Here is a 17,467-nt window from a genome sequence, read left to right as displayed (position 1 = left end):
AAAAAAAAAAAAAAAAAAAAAGAAAAGAAAAGAAAAAAGAAGACTTATCAGCAATAACATCACTTTCTAAACCTCCTTAGCCTATCAATCAGTGAGGGGAAACAATCTTAAGTAGTACCAATACCCATGTTAAAGAAAAAAATCATAAACTAAATTTCTCCTGTTTAATGGAAGAAAATCTGTTCTATTCAGCATTCATAAGGAAAATTATGTTTTACTAACTTCTGGAAGACTGCTATAGTTTCCAGTTAAGAAAATTATAAGTTAATTTAATTTTCGAAGTTAAAGATTCTGAACTGGTAATTAATTACACTTTTAAGGAACTTCAAAAATTTGAAAATTACTTCTAACAAATGCTTAAAGTTATTAAACTACAATATAAGGATGAAAGATCAAACTGATTTTGTTTTACATTTGAATATCACTGATTTAATATTTGAAGTTTTTTTTAAACTAAGTGTTATTCTCAATTACTTATCTTCTAAACAGTCTTTTTGCTAAACCCCAAGTTGCATTAGGGCTCTTAGAACTCACCTTTTAATTAAGATATGAGTCAGTTTAATGGACTTCATTAGTTTTTTAAACTGAGCATAGAAAGGATGCTTCAATATCAGTTGAATTTTTGTGAGTCAAATTATAGTATACACTATTTTTTAACATCCAAGCTGTTTGTTAAAGTACTCCCTGCCAGCATTAGAGGGCAAAAGCTTCCTCTTATGGTTTTAATTAAAACCCTTTATGATGCTCACAGCAAAAACACGCTATCAAAAAAAGTTCTTACAATTAGACTCTACTCTGAGAAATATCTGTTTTAATGCTGTCTTCTCACAAAAATCTAGATTAAAGGAATGTAACTGCTCAAGTTTAGTTACTTGGCATGTTATTTCAAGACTTTTTTTTTTTTTGCTCTTTAAAATTAATTAAGCTACATGCAATGGCAGCTGTATTTCAAAATGAATCTAAATATACAATATATTTAGTTTAAGATTTTATGTACTTATTTTATCAAAGTTAATTAATTCCCATAGAAGCCCAAAAAAATATTTTTAAATGAGCATGCTGCCAGAAACTAAATTTACTTTTTTAGAAAACAGTCATTTTTAAGATGTTAGTAATACAGACCCAAATATGCTGCCTATCATTGATTCAAAACATGTCTAACACTAATATGAAAAATACACTATTGAATGCTCAATATTATTTTATTTTTGAGATCAATAATATCAATTTTTTCAAAATTAAGCCTAAATTACTTTAGTTTTTAAAAAAAGCACACACAAAGAAACTTTTCAAAAATTTAACCATATTAATCAAATACACACACACAAACACACAAATACTTTCAATGTGAATTTTTTCCATTTCCAGTTAAAGCCAAGTTGCTAGTTAATACACATATCATACACATCTACCTCTCTTTGAAGAACTTTAGGTCGTCGTGAACTCTGGCAGGTTAAAGGAAAAAGACTAGTGAGACAGACTTTGCTTAGATATATCAGAGGAAATAGAAGACAATGTAAAGTTACCTATAATTACATTTTTTTTTCTTTCAACATCATAGGGGATCTAAACAATATATCTTAACACTTAAACATAAAACTTTTCCTTTCCTTTTCTCCCACCCACCTCCTTAATTTCACACTTACTTGTAAAGAACCCAAGTTATCAGAGCTAGTGCTTGCAGGTGAATCTCTCTTCACTTCAGGAGCAGTCTCTGGAACCCTCACTCTAACATAGTTTATAAAGTGTCGCATGTTAGATACTAAGTTACTGCCAGGAAACCAACTGTCATGACAACGCTCTGGTCCACCCACTGATGTCTAAAATATAAAAAATAAAGAATATGAATGTTTGTCACTTCAGATCTAAGATACAATAAAGATGTAACTGACCAAATAATCAATCATGCCTGTCAAACTCCTAAATCCACAAATTAAAAAAGTGAATAAATTTAAATTTAAATAATAAAACCAAATTGAAACATAAAATACAATAATACATTTCTCAATACTAATAGGGCTAAATCTAGTGAAATCAGCAAACTATCTAAAGAAAATATTTGTCAATCTGGAAACACTTAACATTACAGAATATTTGTCATCACCCATTAGTAATAACTCATAATACAATTAAATGCTACTGTGAACTAATTATGGAAGAACGTCTAAAACATTAACCAAAAGTATGGCACAGTCTTAAAGGAATCTTAATGACCTTTTAATACACACAAAAGAATATATGTTGATTCCCCTTGGACTACAAAGTACTATTTAGTTTACTTTGGGAGAGAGGCTGTTATGCTGTGCTATATTTTTCCTGTGGAGAGGTAGATTTTCGTCTTTTACATTTGGAAAATTAACATCATTTTATGTTTGTAAAAATAACTTGTAGTAAGAATTGCTTTCTTGGAAATACTTCTAAAATCCAATAATACATTAACAACTGTATACTTAATAATTTACCTTAATATCTTTACAGAAATAATATGGTTCTCAACAATAATTATGCTAATAATTTTATTAGAATCAATAATACAAATTTTCTTTAAAATTAATCTTACTTGTTTTTAAAAAGTACAAGAAATTTTTTAATTTAACCATATTAATCAAATACTCACATACCCAAATACTTCAAAGTGATTTTTGTTTTCCCTTTTCTATAAAGCCAGGCTGCCAGTTAATGCAAATATACACATCTACCTCTCTTTGAATAACTTTAGGCCATTGTGAACTCTTTTATTCTCAAAAATAATTCCTAATCAAATTATTAGACTATCTAGACTGAAATTCTAACTTAATGATTATTTCCCAGCAGCCAATTTCTCACCATAACACCAAAAGTACCTCAACCAATTTGATATGAATGAAAAATTTCAATTCCAATAATTCCATAAGAAAGTATTTCCATAAGTATCAACAAAAGCACTAAAAGACAGTATACATTTGAAAATCCAAAAGGTGTTTTCTATAAAAGTAGCTCTTCAGAAGATCTTATTTATGTATAAGGAATTCATAAATATACTTCATTTAAACACTGGCCTGGCAACAATTACCTAGAGCTGGAGAAAGGTTTATTCCTATCTAAAAATTTTAAAATATAAGAAATTACTTACCTCTTCATCTGATTCATCTTCAGTAGAATTTTCAAGTCCTAACTCAATCAGATATAAAACCATGCAGAGTACATGTTCTGACAGATTTTGATGATCCATCAAAATCTTTAAAAAAGGAAAAAATTACCTCAAAATTGTCTCTTTCCACAGAACATTTCACGTAAAGACAAAAAAATTTTAATAAAGATGAAATGACATAACTAAATACATAAAAATCAGACACATATTACACATTGATAAGAAAATAAGCTAAAACCAAAAAGCCATTTCCTCTACAGAATACCTGGTACTTTAGCACTATACTGCAGATTAAAGATTAATTCATTAAATAACCCACTAAAATCACTAATATCCATATGCCAGTACTTAATAAAATATTTTTCTTAAATGGTAGTCTTACTATATTGCCTAGGTTGGTCTTGAACTCATGGGCTCCTGCTTCAGTCACCCAAGTAGCTAGAGTTATAGATGACACCACCACACCTGGCTTAATAAAATAATTTAACAAAAATACTTAATATCCTAATTTTCTGACACTCTTTTCCTGAAGACCAGGATATCACATAAATAAATTTGTTAAATAGATTATTTATGCAAATGCCAATGTGTTTGGCATAATACCTAGCATATAATTGGGAGCACAATAAATGCTTATGAAACATTAATGTTCTTAGAATTAAAGGTCTGAACCTCTGAGTATTGTGTGGAGATGTATAAATGCATATGTCAATGTGGGGTTTATATGATGAGAAAGATAAAAGGAAGCCAGGCATGGAAGCACACACATATAATCTCAGTGACTTGCAAAGCCGAAGCAGGAGGATCACAAATTGAAGGCCAGCCTCAGCAAGTTTGTGAGACCCTGTCTCAAAAAATTAAAAGGGCTGGTTATGTAACTCAATGCTAGAGCACCCCTGAATTCAATCCCCAATACCAAAAATAAATAAATAAATAAACAAACAAAGGGAATGAGAGTGGTTACAAAGGCTTCCCTGAGAAAAATCTGATAAGTCAGACCTTATACCTGAATTATACAAGACTTAACATATCTGATACAAGATTTCAGGATTAGCCATATCAATCAGTAACTTAATGTGATATAAGTGACCACTAATCAGAAAACAACTAAAATACTACCCCACAAACAAGCTGGCAGCTATCATTTTGTTCTAATTACGTATCTGGATGGATGGATGGATGGATGGATGGATGGATGGATGAATGGATGGATGGATGGATGGATAGATAAATAAACAAATAAATAAATAAATAGATGTTGTGGCTATAGCTAAAGTAACAATTTTTTAAAAATGTATTAAATGTTATGTTAAATATATTTTAAGGTTGTAAATTTAAAAGCTAAAAATTATCTGGAGAAATTATAAAAATAACTGCAAATTAAATCTAAAGAATGTACACAAAAGAAAACAATAAAGATACTAACAGAAAAAAAAAAGAGTTTCTGAAGTGAGTGCCAATGTCAACAGTAAATGAGACAGCAAAGGACAGGGTAACCAGAGCCTCACAGAAATTGCACAAATGGCTGAAAGGACTAGAAAAGGAGGGCTTCATCACTTAAGACCCAATCTACTGTAATAGACTTTCTACTGCTTTGACTTTCTACTGCTTACTTTGACTACTGCGAGGGCTTTTCCATTCATCTCTTGTGTTGTGATAAATGGTGAAGAGTGTAGGCTTTTTCAAAAGCTTTTAAAAACTGATTTTTTAACACAAATTCTATCCATGACTATTTGACTTATACCAACAGATTCTGGCATTAGTTTTCATTTCTAAATCTGGAAAAATTGTCCAGAAAATATTGTGAAGATTACATGAATAACATCTGTCATTTTCTTAGCAAAGTATCTAACAATCAATGTTCAACAAATAGTCGGTGAGTGGCACCCATGGTATGAGGAGCAGGAGCAGAAAAAGACGGGACTGAAGGCTAGGAGTCAATAAGGTCATCCTTTCGAATCCACTACATTGTAGAGAGGAAACCAAGACACAGCAACACACCCAGCTAGTGAAAGCAACATGAGAACACAGATTTCAGACTCCCAGGCCATTGCCTATCATTATTATACTGCCTCCTCTTGATAATGAAACATTGCCAGCTAAATGCAAATAAATTTTGACTTGAAATTCTGCGGTATTACAGTTTTAAAAGAATAACTTAAAGACTAAGGGAGGAAATTCATTTTCTAAGGGCTACAAAAAAAAAAAGATTATTCTTCTTTATTTTAAGTATTAAACATGGCAAGGAATGAAAGTGGTTTACTATCACTAATGTAGAGAAATTTGATTTGATAATGTAATATCAGATAAATTTTTTTTATTATACTTGCTGAAGTCATGAAAGCTATTACAAATACATTTAAAATTTTTTAAATTTGCTTATAACAGTCTTGGAAAACTAAAGCAATGCCTTATTATTTTGTAATAAACATTTACATTAATCAAATTTTTTAAGTTGAAAAAATGTATAACTCAAAAGAACATAAATTACTTGCGGTAAGGTGAAATTAATTATTAATTATTATTAATAACAGTATTCAATTCTCCATTTGGAATAGTTATTTAACTTCTCAGCCCAATGATCATATTGAAAACCATGAATAATAACAGAACTTTTACCATAAGAATTTTTGCTAGATTTATGTCTACAAGTACATTTAAAGCACTTGAAAGAAAATCTTAGCACTAAGAATTAACAATAGCTAAACTGTGGAACCAACTTAGATGCTCGTCAATAGATGAATGGATTAAAAAAAGTGGAATTTTATTCAGCAACAAAAGAGAATAAAATCATGGCATTTACAGGTAAATGGATAGAGTTAGAGAAGATAATGCTAAGTGAAGTTAGCCAATCCCCCAAAAAAACAAATGCCAAATGTTTTCTCTGATACCAGATGGCTGATTCATAGTGGGGTAGGGAGGAGGAGTATGGGAGGAATAGAGAACTCTAGATAGGTCAGAGGAGTGGGAAGGAACGGAGGGGGCATGGGGTTAGAAATGATGGTGGAATGTGATGGACATTATTATCCAAAATACATGTATGAAGACATGAACTGATGTGAATATACTTTGTATACAACCAGATATATAAAAAAATATGTGCTCTATATATGTAATATGAGTTACGCATTCCACTATCCTGTATAAGTAAAAAAAATTAATTTTTAAAAAAATACCTTCAAATAATGTATGTTATTTGTAAAATAAACACAAATAGCTTTTCAGTAAAAGATATTTAATGTTTTTTTCATGAAGAAAAAGAGATTTTAAATCATTTTACTGAAGAATCCTCTTGGGAAGTAGTTAAAATAAACCTTTCCAGGCATTTATTGAAGCACTAGTTTAAAATCTTAATTAAAGCAGCATAACTTTTTAAAAAATTTTTTTAGATGTTGATAGACCTTTTATTACTCATTTATTTGTATGCAGTGCTGAGAATCGAACCCAGGGCTTCCCACATGCTAGGCAAGCACTCTACCACTGAGCCACAACTCCAGCCCAAAGCAGCATAACTTTTAAAAGCAAAATAAAAATTGGTCATGACTGAGACTTAATGAGGGGCAGAGAAATCTAAAAGAATTATTTCATTACAAAGCAAACATTAGGAGAAAGACTAACATATCTAATTAAATTTATACTTTCTTAATTTAAAATATTTGTACATAAGCAATTGGAAATCTATATTACAAATACGTGTAGTTTTCTTTTAAATTTCTTTAAATTTTTAATTTTTCAAATTTTAAATAGGAATAGCAATGATAGGTTTCATTTTATCTAATTGCATAGCATTTATCATGGTTTACAGTTATTTTATAGATGTTAATACTTATTTTATCTATAAACTGGGGATAGTTATTTTCTTTCATCTCTTATCTAAGTTAGATCATAAAAGTTATATATTTGTGTGTGTTTATATATATATATATATAATATACATATATATATATAAACACACAACTTTCTAAAAATGTCACATTTCATAAAATTTTTTAGTACATAATAAATGTTAGTAAAATAAATCAGCCAGTTGTGCCAGAGAAAACCCAAGAATAGGGGCTGGGGTTGTGGCTCAGCAGTAGAGCGCTTGCCTAGCATGGGCAAGGCCCTGGGTTCGTTCCCCAGCACCACATAAAAATAAATAAATAAAGATATTGTGTCCAACTACAACTAAAAAATAAATATTAAAAAAGAAAAGAAAAGAAAACCCAAGAATAAAACAAATTCTAAATAACATGAAAACATATTTTGGGTTGCTAAGATGTCTACCAGAAATACCAGAGATAAGACTCAAATCCCTCTACATCATACTCCTAATCAGAGGTTAAATAAAAAAACACAAAGAAGCACCATAAACTAAGGTCACTAGCCCACGTAATTGCCATTTTTAATTACATCATTCTAGTGGGTTTATGGGTTGTTTGGTTCCTTAGCTCATTCCATAATTTCTTTGTTCTGCATCATTCACTTCTTGTTCTATAGAAGCTAAAACCTAACACTTATACTTGAAGCTAAATAATTATACCTGAAGCTAAATACACCACGAAAAATGGTGTAGCTATTTCATTATTTTCAACTTCGAATTCACACACATACTATTATAACATACCCATATACATTTTACATACATCATATTCATCAATATGCTTTGCTTTATGAGTGTTACTTTTATTTAAATATTACCCTTCAGTATTTTTATTCAAAAATTATGAAAATAAATTCTAATCTAAGTCTTTTTACTTAAATTACTACTGTACCTTGTAAAGTAGAGTGAATAGCACAATGTGTAAAGTTTTACAGTGCAAAAGTCTCATGAGACCTTTATAACTAGGATGAAGTGATGTCCTTTTCTTATAAGGTGGCCAGGGATTTCCAGGGAATTTCCCACTCTGTTTTAAACTGTAAAAATAAAACCAAAATTAGATGACAGACTCAGAATTAAACTGTGGTTTAAACAGTGATTTATCAATATCAATTTCTGTCACATTTTTTGTATGCAGTACTATTTTTAATCATAATTGCTTTAAGATGCCAAACAGAAATCTAATCTCCACACAATGAGCTTTACTATTTGCTTTTCTTATTGGATAAAAATGAATAGAAAGAGCTAAGCCAAACACTAGAAAGAAATTTGAATACAAAAATGTTAATGGACACAGTGGTATGTGCCTGTTGTCTTAGCTACTGAGAGGCTAAGGTAGGAGAATGGCTTGAGCCCAGGAGCTTGAGTAACAGTGTGACTTGGGTAACAGTGTGACTCTGTATCAAAAAAAAAAAAAATGAATTCTAACAAAAAGATGACAAAGCAAAGTACTCAGACAAAGAAATTTCCAGTTCTAACAAATAATCAAAATAGATAACTTGAAGACTCTCCCATTGGCTGGAAGAGCTGCATGAAATATAAAATGTATTCTTTTGAACATATATTTAAGACCTCACCAAAAAAAAAAAAATGGAACTTCCCAGAAACCAGGAAAAAAAAAAAAAGAAGGAATTAACAACAAGCACTACCACTGTGCCAATGGTTTTAAAGTCCTTGATTAGGCAGAGAACAAGGTGTTGAGGCCTACAGGCAAAAGAACAATCACTGTAGGTAATTAATGATGGGGTCAGACAAAAGGAAATAAAATGTTAATACCTCCTGAGCACTTCCCCCTCCTCCACCAGTTGCCAAGGTTACCTGCCTCCAGAGAATTATTCCTCACAGTAAGGAGTTAATGAGTAGCCCCAGGGTGACTCCCTTCCTACCTCTACCCCAGAGCCTCTTCCTTCCAGCCTTTGGATCACCTTTTGGGTCATGTAGGCAGGATAGAGGGAGGAGAGAACACAAGAACAAAGAAAATCTAAAATGTATAAAAGGGGCAAGACATCCCTACTTCCTTGGATACCTAGCTCTCGGTCCCCTTCTCTTTGGAGAAGTATATCTTTGTTCTATCCTTTAAACAAAACTTGCTTTCTGTGATTGCTTGGCATTACTCTGGTGTTCAATCTTCAACATCAGGAAAACTGGACTTGGCCCTGATTCTCATTACTGATATCAGTGTTGGGTACACACAAGCTCAGAGATGAAACTGAGATTTCCCCCAAAGCAGAGACCCTAAGAAGTCTTTAACCTCAATGAAGAGGATAACTCACAAGGAGAAATAAGAATCTTAAAGAGAAGGTTCTCTCTTCTGGGCTAGAAGAATGATAGGCTCTCCATGAAGAAAATAATTAGCAAACTTGTGTGCAGACAACAGCAGACTCAAAACACAAAAGGAAAAATCTAAGGGAATGACACAGAGAAACTAACAAACCCACAACTATTTTAGAGAATATTAACTCCTGCCTAGAGGCCAATAAAAACAAATTAGTAAAAAATTTTAACAATATAATCAACAAACATGAGGCAGGAACACATAAATAACATTCACCAATTAGATGTATTTAGAATATTTATAATTTTAAGTGCACTTGGAAATTTATAAAAAATTGTTAAATGCCAGAGTACACAGTAAATTCAGCAATGACTAAAAGAATTGATACACAGACCACAATCACTTGTCACAAAATAAATAAAACTAGAAACCAACTTAAAAAGATAATCCACAACTACAAAAATGTAGACATTTTAAAATACTATGGGTGCAAGGCATGGTGGCCCACTCACGTAATCCTAGCAGCTCAGAAGGCTGAGGCAGAAGTTCAAAGCCAGCCTCAGCACAAATGAGGCACTAAGCAACTCAGTGAGACCCTGTCTCTAAATAAAATACAAAATAGGGCTGGGGATGTGGCTCAGTGGCCAAGAGCCCCCTGAGTTCAATCCCCAGTACTCCCCACCCCAAAAAAACACTATGGGTTAGAAATTCAGAGGTTGTTAAAAATCCTAGCAGAAACTTTTAAAAATTAAGAACTCTGTAATGCTAGCTACTCCTGAGGAAAAGCAGGAGGATCACAAGTTCAATGCCAGCTCAGCAACTTTGGCAAGATCCTGTCTCAAAACCAAAAATTTTTTTTTTAAAAAGGCGGGGTGGGGCGCCTGGGGATGTGGTTCAGTGGTTACATGCCCCTAAATTCAATCCCCAATAACCAGAAAAAAAGGAAAAAAAATGAAAATATATTGGAGGTGGGGTTGTAGTCCAATGACTGGTTCAATCCCCAATACCAAAGTGGGGGTTGGGGGATAGAGAATAATTTTTCAAAAGAATAAAATAGAACCTAACAATATAGAAAAAAAATATGAGATATGACCAAAGAAGTGTTTGGAAAGAAATGTACAGCCTTAGATATCAATCCACAAAATGGTAGGAAATAACAGCAAATCATATATATTGGGTTAAGTCTAGTATTCAGAATACATGAAGTGTTTTTAAGTCTCGGTAATAAGAAGACAATCCAACTTAAAAATGGGCAAAGAAATCAGCAGCTCCTGGTACCTCGCTAAGTGGAAATGGAGAGATGAGGAGGGGCAAAAATAAGAACTGAATGCAAATTGTCACTTCACCACTGCAACAGAATTCTGCCTAGACAACTTGTCTCTGAAGAGGACAAAGCACCAAACATAGGTATGAAGATGGAAGATTAAAATCATAGTATGCATATTTGATTCAGACCACCTAAGGCCTCATCTCCCATTCAGTTCACAAAACACACATAGCCAAACTATTACCTTCTGGGAAATATTTTAAGACACTTCTCTGAGAAATCTGACCAGAACAAGATCTAAAGAGACAACATAAGGGATCCCAAGAAACCTGCATAACTAAATCCCCCTAAATTAAATTTCAGCTTCTACAAGTTTGACCAGCACAAACAGCTCTTAATAACAAGCACCAGAATTATCAGACTTCTGACTAATGCCTCTCATGTGGAAGAGCTAGAGAGCAAACAATACATAATGTATCTTTGAGGAAAGAAACACTATGTAGGTGGGAGAAAAACAAATCTTTAAAAACTACCATTCTCGTATTAGAGAAATCAATTACATATATGGTTCATAAACTAGATGCCAAAAAATTAACTTTGCATTTTTTAAAAAAAACTCCTTTCTATACAATGTTACAATGGTCATATATAGGCATAATTTTCAAAACAATTATAATATCTCGTGATGAAATATTTTAACTACTGTATTTCATTTAGCATAGAAAAGCAGTTCCTAGTTTTTATTTTCTTTGTTTGCTTTAAGCACTAAAGCTCCTAAATTTTATGCAGCACTAGATTATTAAAGTGTTAAAACATAAAGGTTATATACTTTTTCAAGGAGCAGGTAATACATCATTTTGACTGCTCTTTTCAAAAGCATTAATGGAATAATGCAAATGATATGCTACATGACAGAAAAAAAAAATTAAGTGATTCAAACCAACACCTAATTATTGACCAGTTAGAGACAAAAATGATATATACAAAGTCATACATCATACTTTCAAGCATGGGGCAGTAGCCATTAACCTTCATGATGAGAAATGGGAAACAAAAGAAATTATAGAATAAAAAAAAAATTACTGTCCAGTTGAATTTAAGACAGTCCCTGTATAAAATCATTTTTATCTTTTTGAAAAGGCCTAGATCATAGTTCTAACACTGCCATTAATGAACATATTTCATGGAGCTTCTCTGGGCTGCAATGGCCTTATAACGTAAAATATAACAATGTAGGGATAGTTTTCCATTTGTTGCTTTGCTTTGTTGCTGTTTGCTGTTATCTTGCTTGTTCTCTTTTTAAGAGCTTAACTATCCATTAAAGGGTATCTGGTAAGCAATGAGGGAAGCAGGATGAGCCTTCTCTTGTTGTTGCCCCATCCCTCTTTCAGCGATAGCTCACGAAACACTTTTATGGAATCTGCACTAGGTCTTGAAGGCCATTCCCAACAATAAGACCCCAAGATTCTAAACATAAATATCACAAAAGGCAAACAGTTTTTAATTTCAACTCTCGGCACAAAAAGAAATTTACTTTTTGTGCGCTTAATAAATATTTACTGACTGCCAACAAACTACCTAGCAAAAAGTTTAAATTCTAAGGATACAATAGTTTAAATCTACTCAACCATTTTAAACTAGTATTCTTCAAAAGGTTTTTCTATTGTCTTCTTGCAAATAAAAGAGGACTAACCCAGCAAAGTCAATTAATCAACTTTTTATCTCGATACTCAAAAATGAATAGTCAATAAGACAACAACAATATCACATTTTATATTTCATATAAAAATAAATATTTGAAAATTCAATTTTTAAAAATTCAAAGTTTTGGACTGGGGATGTGGCTCAGTGTTAGAGCGCTTGCCTAACACGTGCAAGGTGCTGGGTTCGATACTCAGCACCACATAAAAATAAATAAAATAAAGGCATTGTGTCCAACTACAACTAAAAATATATTTTTTTTAATTCAAGTTTTACACAGAAAGAAATATTTTCCTTCATGGATATACATAAGTAAATAAAATGTTGTCAGATGAATATAATGGTTTTCACATAGAATTTAAAAGGTTAATATATTTTGTCATCTATTTTTATTGCTTTCAATACACAATTCTTTAAAAAAATAACAGATGTCCAAACTGCTAAGAAACAGAACACTTCTAAGAAATTACCAAAAAAAAAAATTTGAACAAGAACTCAAAGGCCTAATTGAGGGAACTGAGAGAAATAAGAATCACAAAGAACAACATAGAAAATAAGGACTAAAAACATCTTTGGGGATATAGTTTTATCTGATTATGTAAAGTAGCTATAAATCAAAATATGATATAGATTTTAACAACTAATAATACAAAACAGATTAGAAAGCACAGAATTCCTCTAAACACAATATACATCTAAACTATATTAGCACTAATGACATTTAAGGCAAGGTTGGTTGTGGAGTAGACCTATCCTCTACCAGATGTCTGCAGCAACTCTACCATTCTTCAGGCAATGCTGGAGTTTCCTGGGAGACAAAAATTGTCACTATTTGAGAAACACTACTCTACACGAAAGAAAGAAACTGCTCAGAACGAAATGAAAAGTTTGCTAAGTAAAATATAAAAGATAAAACTCTGTCTTCCTTTCAGAGTGCCTGGCATATAATAAACAATAAATAAATGGGTATTGTTAAATAAAATTTTTCCTTTAAAATTGTTTATATTAATAATTTAATGATTCCTTCAAAGCGCTGGAAGTTTCAGCCCAAACCCAGTTCAAATTTCTGTTAGCTACAAAGTAAAAGATAATATTAAATTTGCTTTATATTTATATATTCAAAATGACTAATCAACAACAACAACCTGAAAAAAAGGCAGAACAACTTGAGAAGTTTATGAAGTCCACTTTAGGCATTTTTGAAATCTACTTTAGGTATTCAACACAAAAGCACCCTCCCACTCATTTTTCCATTCATATTATTTAAATTTATTTCGCTCAGCAAATAAACTCTAAATGCCTACTATGTGCCAGTGCTGAGATATAACTTCCCTCAAAGATTTAAGAATTTAGTAAAAGCCTAGAAGCAAATAGATTATTAACAAACCACATAAAAAAGAATAAAAAGAAGTGGCTAAGAGAGCAGAGAAGAGAGAACTCAGACAACTTCCCCAAAGGGTTTTAGAAAAGGCAAAGAGAGATGTTGATGGCTAAGCTGAGTTTTGTTTCTGCTTTGTTTTGTTAGGTTTTCTTATTTTGTTTAGAGGGAAGGGGAGCACACTAAAATTCCACAATCCACAATTTTCTTCAGATTAGTTGTCTGTGAAATTCAACATATATCTATTACTGCAAATCTTGGCAAAGGAGAAGTTTCAATTACATATAGTATCTATGATGATACTTTGATAGTTATCTGAATATTTCCTCAAGATCAAAGACATTTGCATAATTTTAAACTTGTTTTTAAAAATGTTTACCTTAAGCTTTAGAAAAGTACAGATAAAAGACACTGATGTTGAGCAATAATATTAACTACTAAGATTTAAAAAGAGGTAGAAATAATACATTAAAAATAGTCTACAGTTTATAATAAAGTATAAAATCAAATTTGAAAAAGATATTCTTCAAATTTTTATTTTCTGCAGTCATCATTTTAAACTTTTATTTTAAAAATGTATAAGTAAAATATATTTTGCTTTATCTGTTTTCTCAGTTGTCAAACACATAGCAATATTTTCACACTTTTTCATAGACAACTATCATCATCTCTGATGTCAATTTTATTTTCTTAACTTGTGCCTCCTCTACTGGTTCAAAAGTAGAACAACATAAAACTACACCTCAAAATCTACTAATCAAAACTCAACTAAATATGTAATATTTTTATTTACTAATCATGTTCTATAAATTGAACAGATTAACATCAAACATTGAGAACATAATCTCAGTCTGATTTTTTTTTAATCTTCAAATTTTTTCTTCTCTAAGATTTGAGAGTATACTTCAATGAGAATATATTATATGGGTTATAATTGAAATCTTTTCAGATAAACACAAAATATTCCACTGTGAGACTAATCAATTTGATGGACTTACAATGCTGTATATCTGTCCATTGCAGACTGCACATCTCTACGGTAAACTGTTCGAAGAATGACCATGACAGGGTCAAACTCCTGATCCCAGACTTCAGCTATTTTTCAAAAAAAGTAGAAACAGAACACTGATTTCTTAGAAATAAAGTCAATTTTTAATGATTTCTTACATTTGTTAAGTATATTTTAAATTTTAAAAAATGAAATAGATCAATTTTACTATATTTGCCTTAATAAACTTGATGTTATAATTAGTTTTCTAAGTCAAAAATCACAATTTCAGCATTATGTTCTCTTAAGCTCTACAAATACTAGTGAGCAAAAGTTTTGCAATATAACAATGCCCCACCATAAAAGTTTAGTTCATTTGTTGTTGTTGTTGTTGTTGTTGTTGTTGTTGTTTGTAAGATGCCTATTAGAAAGTAAGAAAGACCTTAAAAAGTGCCCAAAGGTAAAACCATGAAATCAGATTAAAATGTTAATGAGCTATTGATTTTCAAGACTCTTATTTTATCTATCTTTTTTGTTAATAAAAGATTTTCTGTCCCTTTGCTAAAATTAATAGTTTTCTCCTTACCTTCTGTATAATTATGAACCATTGTCCCATATGTTTTATGTGTACTACTGGTGGGATATAAGATGATTTCAAATGTTAACTGTATAAAGGCTTTTATTTTAATAATTATGTAATTATTTTTAAAGTGTATATGAAAATTGCAAGCTGCCAATAAAAATCTATAACCTCACTAATAACCTCATCATGTTTAGGATGAGGTGAAGTTTAAAAAAGAAAGTTAACTCATGTAAGAAAATAATAATTTCAGAAATCATTTCCTTGAGAGTATCTTTTTCCTGGTTAAGATTGTTTTTCCTTTCATCCTATCTAACAAAATTCTTAACATTTGAAAACATGACATAGAGCTTAAACTAATTTCAACTTTCTAACACTATTAACCATTGTCCCTAATTTGTCTCAAACTCAAGTGGGCTTAATAACCATCTACACAGCATGTTTAAAAAGCAGTTTCTCAGGTTTCTTCCCCAGAGATTCTGATGAAAGCAGATAGGGGATGAGATACAGGAACCTGTGTCTTTAACAATGGCTGCAAATGAGGCTGGCAAAGGTAATATACATATTGCACTTTCATAAGCACTGCTCTACACCAGAATGCTACTTTATTCCTGAATCCACTTAAATGTGTGACACAGAGTTCTTTATTATAAATAACTACTGCTTTTTCTTTAATGGAATACATTCCAACCACAGACTCTAGAATCTTCTTGTTTCTTGTATACTCTGAAAAAATTCACTATAAGGCTTTTCTGCTGCTTCGCCAAATACAGTATATACTATGTAAAACTTCAAAAAAAGTTTGCTTTTTCACTTAGAAAATGAATGTTGAGGAGCACATAACTGCTACTCCCTTCAAAATTTTAACATAAACAAAAATCTGAAAGTTAAAAAAAAAAAAAAAAAGAAAAGAAAACACTGAATCAGAACTTAACCTCTCTAGCTCTTGTCAAGCATATCATCTGTGAATCTAGCGGAAAAACCTTAGAAAACCAGTCATGTAAATAAAGAGTTTCTATATTTATATAGGTTCAAATTTGCCAATTTCATCAGCATTCTATATAGATTTTAATTTGAACTGTTTCAAACTAAAAATTGGGAACTAAGAAAAATTTCAAAATAATTAGAAAACACTCAAGATATTTTTAAGTATATACTTTTATTTTATAATTTCTGGTTCATTTTGGTTATGGTCACTTATAAAAAGAGTTCATATCTAAAGTTCCTTTTATAATTTAAGAGTCATCTAAGAAGCCTGATTATAACATAAAACCAAAAATTTGTAAATAAATGGAAACAATATTACTCTTTACCATAAAATACACAAATTTCGTAAGAAAGCTGAGAGAAGAAAAACAAAACTGAATCAATAAAAGGTGAACATTTCCTTTCAGTGCATAAAAGAATTTACCTCCAGAGAATTGATAATTGACGGAATTTATGTATATACATACTATATAAACATACCTTTGGGAGTATACATGCCTTGTTGCATAGAACCTCCAGGTTCAAAAACAGGAGCCTTAAAATCAGCTACAGCTGATAAAACTGATTCAAAGCTGTAACTGCCTGGGATAATGCCACTTTTGGGGTTGGGATTTTCTGGAATATAATGTATGTGTCAAGAAAAAAAAAAATTCATCCAAAAAAGCCAGCTTCACAGCCTTTCCAAAATACTCTAGTTTCCTAATTAATTTTACTCCAATGGGGAATAACTGGCTGCAATATATAAAATTGGCCACAAGAGGGCTACATAGCATTCCAATAATAACTTATTTTTATTAATTGTGATTTCTTTTTTTAATATTTTAAATCTAGGAGCCAACTAGTAAACTGCATGATGAAGTAGTTCCCAGGTATATTTCCTCCCAAATAAATTCATCAAATTTCAAAGAGTGAGAAAAAAAATCTAATTGATCTCCATTTTCATCATTTTGCAAATATTATACCTTTCCTTAGAAACCAGAAAGAATATGTTATAAATATTAACCAATATTTTTATGAGCAAAGAGATTATTTTTCCAAAAACACAAAATTTTCCCAAAGAAAAAAGATGAAAAGCAAGTTTAATCAAAGAAGGAAAGCAGTAAAACACAAAGATTCTCTTTTTGTTTCATATTAAAGTATATAATTTTTCTTAAATTCAAAGTTACAAAAAATGTTTTTGCCCTGAACTAGTACTGATACATACACAGTCTACAATGGATGAATGAAATCATTCAAATATCAAGTTGATGTTGCTTATGAAAATCAAGGAAATCAAATAAGTATTCTAAGGAAGCATCATTT

General features: G+C 31.1%; 1 protein-coding gene across 9 annotated transcripts in view; it reads right to left on the bottom strand.

The window, feature by feature from the left end:
* Ubr3 (ubiquitin protein ligase E3 component n-recognin 3) overlaps nucleotides 1-17,467 on the bottom strand; it is a 226,280-nt gene that overhangs the window by 107,856 nt on the left and 100,957 nt on the right. For 6 of the 9 annotated variants that reach the window (XR_007350982.1, XM_048812453.1, XM_015479299.2 and 3 more), the window contains 6 exons: nucleotides 16,646-16,787; nucleotides 14,609-14,705; nucleotides 7,885-8,026; nucleotides 3,113-3,217; nucleotides 1,647-1,820; nucleotides 1,413-1,445 (listed from right to left, as the gene is read on the bottom strand). Coding sequence is in view for 8 of the 9 variants with exons in the window: in XM_048812453.1 (XP_048668410.1) it covers nucleotides 1,413-1,445; nucleotides 1,647-1,820; nucleotides 3,113-3,217; nucleotides 7,885-8,026; nucleotides 14,609-14,705; nucleotides 16,646-16,787 (693 nt within the window). In the remaining variant the exon portion in view is untranslated. The remainder of the gene's footprint in view (nucleotides 1-1,412; nucleotides 1,446-1,646; nucleotides 1,821-3,112; nucleotides 3,218-7,884; nucleotides 8,027-14,608; nucleotides 14,706-16,645; nucleotides 16,788-17,467) is intronic. The other 3 variants (XM_015479304.2, XM_015479301.2, XM_015479302.2) reach the window with 1 other exon arrangement.

Source organism: Marmota marmota, unplaced genomic scaffold, assembly GCF_001458135.2.
Source record: "Marmota marmota marmota unplaced genomic scaffold, marMar, whole genome shotgun sequence".
Taxonomy (NCBI): Eukaryota; Metazoa; Chordata; class Mammalia; order Rodentia; family Sciuridae; genus Marmota; species Marmota marmota.
Note: the sequence above shows the minus strand (reverse complement) of the source record. Positions and strands in the feature narration are given on the sequence as shown.